This window comes from Aedes albopictus, chromosome 3 (assembly GCF_035046485.1).
Source record: "Aedes albopictus strain Foshan chromosome 3, AalbF5, whole genome shotgun sequence".
Lineage (NCBI taxonomy): Eukaryota > Metazoa > Arthropoda > Insecta > Diptera > Culicidae > Aedes > Aedes albopictus.
In genome coordinates this window covers 185,834,526-185,844,909 of record NC_085138.1, presented here as the reverse complement: position 1 = coordinate 185,844,909, position 10,384 = coordinate 185,834,526, and the positions used below count along the sequence as shown (strand labels likewise).

At 38.2% G+C, this 10,384-nt stretch overlaps 1 protein-coding gene and 1 long non-coding RNA gene across 2 annotated transcripts; both read left to right on the top strand.

Annotated features, from left to right (window-relative positions):
• Positions 1-1,059: 1,059 nt before the first annotated feature.
• On the top strand, positions 1,060-3,294 carry LOC134292096 (uncharacterized). Its single transcript, XR_009999461.1, has 2 exons — positions 1,060-1,213; positions 1,845-3,294. It is a non-coding gene; the product is annotated as an uncharacterized LOC134292096 (long non-coding RNA).
• A 2,724-nt stretch (positions 3,295-6,018) lies between these two features.
• On the top strand, positions 6,019-7,701 carry LOC109398877 (cyclin-C). Its single transcript, XM_019671324.3, has 2 exons — positions 6,019-6,724; positions 6,871-7,701. Exons 1-2 carry the CDS (start codon positions 6,137-6,139, stop codon positions 7,078-7,080), a joined length of 798 nt encoding a protein of 265 aa, XP_019526869.2. The 5' UTR covers positions 6,019-6,136; the 3' UTR covers positions 7,081-7,701.
• The last annotated feature ends 2,683 nt before the right edge of the window (positions 7,702-10,384 follow it).

Sequence of the window (10,384 nt, the reverse complement as noted above, 5' to 3'; positions counted from 1 at the left end):
CTTTTAGCATTGGGCGAATATGTTTCCGTGACTATGATTTGAATCGAAAAATGTTCGAAGTGTTACGTCTGTTTGTCTGTGATGGTGCGATTATAAGCTTGGTGACCCTAACCGCACGGCTACGAGGCTCCACTATAAGTGCGGGATCATGAATAAAACTGCGATTTTGCATCGAATCGTGTCGGTGTCTTCTGCGCACTTATGCATTACAAAGTGCTGGATAAGTGCGCAGAAGACACCGAAACGATTCGATGCAAAATCGCAGTTTTATTCACGATCCCGCACTTATACTAACTGCGAAAGGGGTCCAGTTGGGTGGGAACAGCGCAATATTATAGATAGAAGAGTAAACATAGATCCGTGGTGATTAGAAATCCTCTACATAGAGATGAGCGGAAGTTACATACGTCGATTCGGCAACGCTGTTTGTTTTGTTTACAACAGCTGCCAACACTTGCTACAAAGCTAGATGTTTAAACTTTGTGCGTGACTTCGTTGTGGTTCAAGTTGATTTGTATACATTTTCTAACTATGGTAGATTTTTTTTTCCAAAATTTTGTTGAAATAGCGGAGCAATCGAAGAAATCTGAAATTCATTGCAAAAGTGTTACGCTAATCATATCGGCAGAAGTGAAGCAAGAAGCAGCAATGGAAGTTTTTTCGACAAGTTCAGCAACAAAAGTGTCGTTACCCGGATAAAAACGAACAATTAAGGCTATGGGAAAAACAATTGAAAAACCACAGATTCTTATGTTAACATTGCTTTCTATTGTGAATGTATTGTACAGTATTTTCAAAATTTGATTCTTTTTAATGATTACAAAAGATTTACATTAGTTTCCATGGTTACATACCCAAACAATAGATTAACATTTGAATTCTTTGTTACTGTTGGATTCAGCGTTCAAACCATTAGTTTACAATAGAATGTATCAGTAACATTGAAATGTACTGTTTTTCAATGGTCTGGACGTTTGAAAAAAAGGGGTTTTGCTTGGGTTTTTGAGTAATTCCGAAACAGTGTGTATCGATGACAGCCAAGTTTTGTTGTAGCTCGGTCGTCAGCGGTAAAAAATTCCGAATAGCAGTTTTGTGTGCGGAAAATGTGGCAAATTCACGCACAGCTGCGTGAATTTTCCGCATTTTCCTCACGGGAGAAAATATAGTGTGTGGTGCAGTGCTGAATCATTCAACAGTTGCGGCATTTCAACAGGTTTGTATGTGTTTTGTTTGCGCTTTTGCGAGAGCCGAGAGGCGAGAAGTTGAGTTGACAGGGTAGGGCTGGTAGCGAATCACACTTTCCCAGAAAAATTCCCAGGGTTGGTTCGACCTTTTTCATAATATAATAAAATCATCTAATTAGTACTTTTTACCTATATTTAAGATTTTTTTAAAGTTTTCTAAACTAACATTTGAAAAGGGCTAATTTTATTGTACCAGTATTAAGAAAATATTGAAAAAAAAAAGGAAATATAGCAAGAAAAATTTGCGAGCTTTTGATAAAGGTTGCATCATGATTTTCTAATTTAAAGACCGCCCCAGAAAGTATGTATCAACGCACAGAGAAAATACTGGCATTTAAAAATTATTGATTATTGACTTAATATACTTGCACAAACGTTCTGTATACAGGACCTGCGATGCGACAGCGCCTTCGATTTTGACATTGACAGTACCTCGGACACTACTTTTTAGCTGGGTTTTGCCCCAATCTGCAAACATCTAACCATCGAGGCAGCCCATCTCATGAGCCCCCAACGAACGAATCGGCACTGTACATAAAATTCTAAATTATATTTGAACCCACGTTTCGTTATTAATAACCCCTTCTCATCTCTCAACAGTGACAAGGACGTCAAGCTGATGCGCGGTGCAGAAGCAATCAACCCAGAGCTTGTTGAATGCCGATCTAAGCAAGATCTGCATGAGGGCCAACGGACTTATTATAAAAATACTAATTTACCCTTCCTTTAATTTGACTGCAATCTTGACTGCAATAGTTTCATCATCAAACTTTTTTTCGTGAAATCAAATGTGAAACATATTACTGAGTAGAACCGTAGAACCATCTTTTGCATTCGGTAGCTTTGCAAGGTTTTTAAATATAGGTTCGCTCTTTAAACTTGGAACACATGCATGCCTTTGAATCAAATTCTATATTGTATGCTGTATTCCACAAGCTGTAGTTCATCAAATGTCCATAAATGCTACAATAATGGTTAAGCACGCTGTAATGTTACTTTTGTACCTCATCACCCACTAAATGCAACTACATTAGTGGTCTAATAACACTTAGCGCGCTTCGGCACGGTTCCATCATGCCGCTTATAGAGTTGCCACATATAATGCTTAGTTTGCTAAACCCAGTTATCTGGCTGGTGGGACATGGGAGCCCAAGCTTCATCCATTAATGCAATTAGACGTTTATTGAACAATAATATGAGCGATTCGAATATTTGAAGAACTTTTCAAACAACATAGAAGCTTGTGTAAAGTCAACATTTAGCGAACTTAATCTATGCAATATCTTGCATTTCAACGCTTCGAATGATGTTTAAGTATAGGTTCAAGTTGTAGTATATCGAGTTTTTTTTAGTGCTACAATAATGGTTAAGCACGCTGTAATGTTACTTTTGTACCTCATCACCCACTAAATGCAACTACATTAGTGGTCTAATAACACTTAGCGCGCTTAGGCACGGTTCCATCATGCCGCTTATAGTGTTGCCACATATAATGCTTAGTCTGCTAAACCCAGTTATCTGGCTGGTGGGGCATGGGAGCCCAAGCTTCAATCATTAATGCAATTAAACATTACTCGATTTACGACATGATTGATCCAAATATTAGATAATTGTTCGATCTGTGTTCTTAAAATGTAGCCCTGAATGTAGCATAAAATATACAAGCTTCTAGTCCAAATGCATAAAGATAGTTCAGATTCACTGTTTTTCAGAATTTTCTCAAGCAATCAGTAACAAAAGTAAAAAGCAGAAATAGATCAAATCATGCCAAAATGTTTATAATCGCTTGTAAAATAAAACTATTCCAAAACATTAGAATTTTCTGTTTCACAATAGAAAACAATTCCCAAACCTTTGGATAGGGCAAAACAGTATGTTCCGTAATCACAATTGAAAGCAATTCCAGAACAATAGAATCTAATGTGTAATTAAGTCAGTGCTCAAAGAACAATATGAAAACATAAGAATCTTGTGTATCACAATAGATAACAATTCCCAAACCATTGAATGAAATGTGGAATCAGTAATAAAATTACTACTCAAAACAATACGTTAACCGTGCAATTCACTGTTTGAAACAATTCGAAAACATTAGAATCTTCTGTATCACACAAGGTATCACAATAGAAAACGATACCCAAACCATTGAATTCAATGTAAATACAGTACAAACAGTATGTTCTGTTTCACAATAGAAAACAATTCCAAAACAATTGAATCAAATGTGGAACCATAAATAAAATCACTACCCAAAACAATACGTTTACCGTGCAATTCACTTTTTGGAACAATTCGAAAACATACACTCAGCCAAATAACCTTAAGATTTCCATAAGCCCCAACTTATGAAACGGCCTTTAAATAATTCATAATGATTCTGATAAATTTCATAAGGTCACTCTATGACGTAAAATCGTCTCACGGCTTGGCTTTTATTCATGTTTAGCAACATGGTAATCTCAAGCGTCGGTAGCCGTGTGGATCAAACACGGGCTTGGTGATCCCGACGTTCATGGATCGAATCCAGTCTTCATCATTTTAAGATTTTTTTGTTCTTTTCATAAATCTATCTTATGAAATTTGTCATAGCAAGCACGATCAATTTTCATAAGGTATTCTTATGTCATCCATAAGAATTAGTTATAGCAAATTTTCATAAGGTATTTCGATGAATTTCGCTAGTTTTTTTCGCTGAGTGTAAGAATCTTCTGTTTCACAATAGAAAACCATCCCCAAACCATTGAATCTAATGTAAGATCACAGTTCAAAATAGACAGTTCATGGCATATTTAACAGTTCAAAACAATACAAATACATAAAAATCTACGGTATATTTGATTCCCCGTATATGCATTAACAACATTTCATTTACATTAGAATCTTCTGTTTTGCGAAAAAACTTGTATGGAAAAAAGTCATTTTTTCTATTGTTACGATACTTAACAACCTATACAATTCAATGTGAAATGCTCATTCACATTTGATTCTATTGTTAGAAACATTTGATTCTATTGTTTTTCTACTGTTATTTTAACATTGAATTCTATTGTGAGAGTATGGTTTTCAATGGTACTGTTACATAAGAATCCTATGTTTTTCTATTGTATTTTTTATCCGGGTATAAGCATGAGCTGAAAGCAGAATTAATAAATTTTTATCTTTTTACTAAACATACATATGCCGCCAATTTCTCGATATTGAAAATAAATAATTTTTATTTATTTAGTTCCGATTGCAATACCGTTCAAACGATGCCTTTCTACGAACGATAAGCATGTTCATTTGGCTCACACTTTGACAATTCTCTCTGCACGATTGGCTCACAATGGCCGCCTCCGCAGATCTCTATAATGTAGGATTACTAGTGGTGATGAATCCGCTGTATCCAAACGAACTGTCAAAACCTGTATCCAAACGAGCATGACGTCATGATTCCAACAACACCAATGGAGCGCATGACGTCATTTCAACCGTCGCACTCTTGAAAAATACTATTCACACGCTTGAAACATTTTATTCAGCGATGTCCGCGGATCTATGTTTACTCTATATAGATGAATAGGGTCCTAAAATGAAAAATATTTTCATGGTTTTGCTGCATAACACGAAGGAGCATGCTGTTCTGATCTCAATAGTATTTTTTCCGAACTTAAACAATGACAGAATAGTGAATAAACTCGAAAATAAGATAATGATGAGCAGGTCATGTTTGACATTCGAGGTCAACCTTGACGTAACGAAAGTGAAACGGCGGGTTGCAAAAGACATCACATTGGCTCACTTTTGACAACAAATGTTCATGTTTGACATACACGGTAAACACAATTTACCCAAAATTGAGTGCTAAACAAGGAGTATTGCAAAAATTATTAAATTTTTTGAAAATATTTTTTATGGGCTTTAACTAATAGGAAAACTTAAAAAATGAGTAAACATGTCGTTTCAATCAATGCTTGATCGAAATATGCAGAAATTGAGATAGGCCTTTAGGAGCCTATTACGAAAGGATCTTCTAGACAAGCTTCTTGACTCCAGAGGAAACTCAGAATTGTAATAGGACAGATCGGTGAAGTACTAGATTTGTAGTAATGAGCTGAATTTTAGTATGGAGAGAAGGTCAATAAGGCAATCCATGACGACTTTTCGCGAAAAATGTAAACATAGTGTGAGTACAACTTACCAAAGTTTCGTCAAGTGTCGTCGGTGCTTAACAAATTCCTTTGTGTTCAACTGTCACCCCGATCATCGTATGTCAAAAATACATGGTAAACAAAAGAAATCAGCTGATCGCATATGTCTCATGGATAGCCTTATTCTCCGTTTCTGCAATGAAATGGTGCAGAAAGCGTGGGTATTATGATTCCTTGTCTAATTTGATGCTGTTTGAGCAAAACTTTGGGCAACAGTGTTGTTGTTTTCTCCATTTCTTGCAACATAAACAAAAATTGCCTGTAAATTTCGTTTGCATCATTCAGCAACGTGTACACTGGCAAACGTCAAAGCGATCGACCACTAGCGCATCTGGTGGAACGATCGCGCAAATCAAATGAAATTTGAATTGATTGTTAAATGCATGTGCCAAGCCGTTTTGAAGAGTGTTACGTCTGTTTGTCTGTGAACTCATGGAGGATTCGCGAAAGGTGGGATCCTGTGGGATTCTCAGATTTTCTCTGCAGTGTCGCCCCCTCAAGTTTAATTCAATTCCCACCACAAGATATTTGCATGCGTTTGACAATCAACTTATTTTTTTGAAAGACGCTGGTAACCCTATCATTCACCAAAACAAAACAAACAGAAACCGCATCTACTGGCATTTTCTTTTCACTTGCGACTAGTTTTTTTTATTTAAATTGTATTTAATTAGTGATTCAGATCAACCAGTTAAGTAAAGAATGGCCGGAAACTTTTGGCAAAGCTCCCACCATCAACAATGGATATTGGACAAGCAGGACCTCATTCGCGAGAGGCAGCACGACTTGAAAAATCTCACCGAAGAGGAGTACCAAAAGATCTTCATGTTCTTTGCGAACGTTATTCAAGTACTCGGCGAGCAGCTGAAGCTCCGCCAGCAAGTCATTGCCACTGCCACGGTGTATTTTAAGCGGTTCTACGCCCGCAATTCGCTCAAATGCATCGACCCGCTGCTGCTGGCGCCGACGTGCATCCTTCTGGCGTCCAAAGTGGAAGAGTTCGGAGTCATCTCCAACTCGCGGCTGATCACCACTTGCCAAACGGTGATCAAAAATAAATTTAGCTACGCCTATCAGCAGGAGTTTCCCTACCGGACCAACCACATCCTGGAGTGTGAGTTCTACTTGCTGGAAAATCTGGACTGCTGTTTGATTGTGTATCAGCCTTACCGCCCGCTGCTACAACTGATCCAGGACATTGGCCAGGAGGATCAACTGCTGACGCTTACCTGGCGTTTGATCAACGATTCCCTTCGGACGGATGTTAGTCTACTGTATCCACCATATCAGGTATGCGCGTCCTATATATTTGACTTTCCATTGAAACCCTATTTGATTGCCTACTTTCCTTTGTTAGATGACTATTTGAACATAAAGTTGCGTTTGATTAGGATACCCTTGGATTGCCTTTCAACCTACATTTTTATTTCTTTCAGATCGCCATTGGCTGCCTGCAGATTGCATGTGTGATTCTACAGAAGGAACTGAAGGCTTGGTTCGCCGAGCTGAATGTGGACATGGAGAAAGTGCAGGAGATTGCCCGGGCCATTCTGAATGTCTTCGAACTGTGGAAAAGCTACGACGAAAAGGAAATCCAGGGCCTGCTGGAGAAGATGCCAAAGCCGAAACCGGCCCCGCAGCGGTGATTCCGTAAGTTGTATGTCTCTTCTCTGACTGCAGTAGTGATAGATTCTTTATTCATTTACTTATTTTGATTGCACTGGTGTTCTGCCAGCCAAAGTTTACTTTTGTGTTGTATACCTACTTTATCTCGTGAAAAAATATTAAGGATTGCAAATTATACTTTGAAGAACTGGAAAATCTATCCAACATAAATTATGTTTGAAACTTGACTATTCCAAATAAACAATCGTGCAGCCCTACGTTTCAGTCACCATGGGTATCAGAAATGTACAATGCTTGTTTAAAATCCTGAACAGCTAGGTAAAGCATTTCAAAATAATTGATTATGTAATGCACGACATCCGATAAATCCAGATCCAGACTGATCACAACACCTTGGTTCGAATGCGTTGTCATATGATTGAACTCGAGACACCATGTTTGCTGTCCAATCACTAATAATATGGGGTATGTTATCGATAGACTGGATTAAAAATCTATGTAGTGCTTTAAATTCAATATATTCCTATTTTATTTGGTATAATTCTAGTTCTTGTTTGACGAAAACAGGCATTATAATTAATTAATTTGCAGTTATCCTTACAGTACGCAAAATAAACTTTGCTTATTTATCGTCCAGAAAATATTCAGGTTAATTTTCTTCGAAAACATCCTTTAATCTCTACAATACTCCAATTATCGTATCCGATACTCCGATTCCAATCTCTACGATTTTGCGTCTACGATAAGCTTTTCCGTGTGCAGCATAGTTGTCCCATGTTAATAGGGATTCTTAAAGATACTATATGCTATTGGAACACACTAGTGGAATTTTGACATACTATGGACTACTATGCTGCACATGGTAGCGCAGAACATCGAAATCTCGCCCGCACCGAATGCAGGCGTTCGATTTTAATGGGTTTGCTGTTTTTCCTATGTGGATTCGACCTATTCAAATCGAACGCCAGAATAGATTTCGATTCATCAAGCATTGCACGAATCAGCCCAATCAGTTTCGTCAGAAAACCGTGTTCTACCATTATCTGGCATACGTCATTTCTTTTCACTGAATCTTATGCTGCATTAAAATCAATAAACACATAGTGGGTCTGCAAATTGGACTCCTGGAACTTATCTAGGATTTGTCGCAGAGTAAACATTTGATCCGTCTTTGGTCCGATCAAACCCACCACGAACAGTGAGGTATTCCCTGATGATGGACACCTCCAATGGACTCTCAATCAGAATACGTAACATAATTTTGTACGCCACGGAGTGTTATTCCTCGATAATTGGGACACCTTCAGCACAGACCAACAGACGTAACACTGTGATAATTCCCATCGTACATCAATTTTAGGTAGAGGTTCCAACCCGGGATATCCCGGGACAAAAAATCCCGGGATCTTGAAAAATTCGGGATTTCCCGAATCCCGGGATAAAATTTTTCACCGTCCCGAAAATCCCGGGATTCCTGGGACACACATTTCTTACACATTTTTTCGCTTTGATTTGAATTTGGAGAGTCTCTGAATTCAAGATTTTTTTTTCGAAAATCGCCTTCAACAAAAAATTACGAAAATGTTACATAAACCACTTCATCTGTATGTGGACATCAAAACTCGTTGGAACTCGACTGAAACGATGCTGGAGCACTTTATTCACGATTGTGAATGCATTAAGGAGAACTTTTTTCGAAATAGGTCTTTCTAGACTTATGTTGGACAATGATTTTGAAATTGCAAAAAAAAAAACTTCAGGAAGCTCTTCGGCCAATCAGACTCGCTTCGGAAGCATTGGGAAGACGAGTTTACTGTCTGCGGAAGGCAGCTTGAGTTTCATGTATTCGAAAAGTAACTCCAAAGTTGGAAACGACCTGTTCCATGCAATCATTGAGTTGTCCAAAAATTGTCTCACGAAACCTAATGCAAGCCTATCCATATACGTGAGAACAAAAAATGTTTACAAAGTTCTTACAGATAGATTAACACGGGAATTCTGAACACAAACCACTACCACACAGGAATTTGGATTGGTCAATGAAGAGAATCAACAAACGGCGCCAAAAGGAAATAATAACAGCGATAAAGTTCCTGCAAGGTCTTCCGTCGTCAGCAGAATTAAAAAGCTCATCGAAAACTCAAATGTTCATCAAGGAACTGAGATGAGAGTTCGATTGTTACGAGACTGCCAAAGACAGGCCGATGCTGCCGAGTTGAATGCTGGATTGTCCTTATGCATAACACCATCGAACATGCGTAAATAACAGGAATCTACAGGCTATGGCTATGGCTATGGCTATGGCTAACAGGCTATGAAGTAATATGCCAACCCGTCTTAGACTGATTCGGCAATGATTGATTTTTCAAAAGTAATTGCGAAAGAGCTGTCACTTTTTGAGCTACATGGTAAGTTGAGCCCGTAAAAACGAACTCCGGAAATATCTGTTCTAAAAAGCAACCCTCACTGTCCGATGAAATCATAATTAACATTTGCTTCTTGAAGTTGTATTTTCAGAGAACGAATTAAAATTGATAAGACCAGTTACTTGTTTTGAACCATTGACTTTTTTTTAATTGATGAATAAAACATATTCCTGATCGCAAATATGCGTTTTAAGCACATTGAAAAATTTCCCGGGATCCCGGGATTTCCCGGGATAAGCAACAAATTTTATCCCGAATCCCGGGACAACCAAAATGGTCGGGAAATGGAACCTCTAATTTTAGGGTCTATTTCCCAATATGATAGCTGGCCAACTGCCCACCTGTGCCGCTCGCATCGTTTTTGCACGAGTTTGACGTTTACCTACTACCGCCAAGCTCAGTCCTTTTGGAATTGGGCGAAAATTGAAAAATGTGCGAAGTGTTACGTCTGTTGGTCTGTGCCTTCAATTTGTGTCCCTTTTTCTAAAGAGGACAAATCTGGCGTTCGATTTGAATAGGTTCTAAGTTTAGCCGGGAGTTCGTCCTTTTCAGCAGCCTTACTGTTCCTTAGCTCTTTGGTAGCTCATCTAGCATCCGGAGGCTTGTTTTGTTCGTCGAGGTGCCTACGTTCTCTCCATTCAACAAAGTCTCAAAGTGCTTTCTCCTCCTAGTAACTACCATAGCTTTATCTGTCAGCACGTTATCTTTACGATCATTGCATACCTATAGCAAGAGACAGCGTATTGTTTCCTTTCGCACACTATTAGCAATTTCGTAAAATTTTCTCATATTGCTTTGTTACTGTTTTGTGCTTCAGTAATGGCATTCTCCTCATACTGCGTCTTATTTTTGCGATGAATTGTTTCCTCGTGTACTCCTTTTTTCTTGTTCCGCTATC

Bases quoted from the DNA above. Each gene is read 5' to 3' on its own strand.
- LOC109398877 (XM_019671324.3), top strand. From the start codon at position 6,137: ATGGCCGGAAACTTTTGGCAAAGCTCCCACCATCAACAATGGATATTG. The intron at 6,725-6,870 runs GTATGCGCGTCC...TATTTCTTTCAG, and splicing joins TACTGTATCCACCATATCAG to ATCGCCATTGGCTGCCTGCA.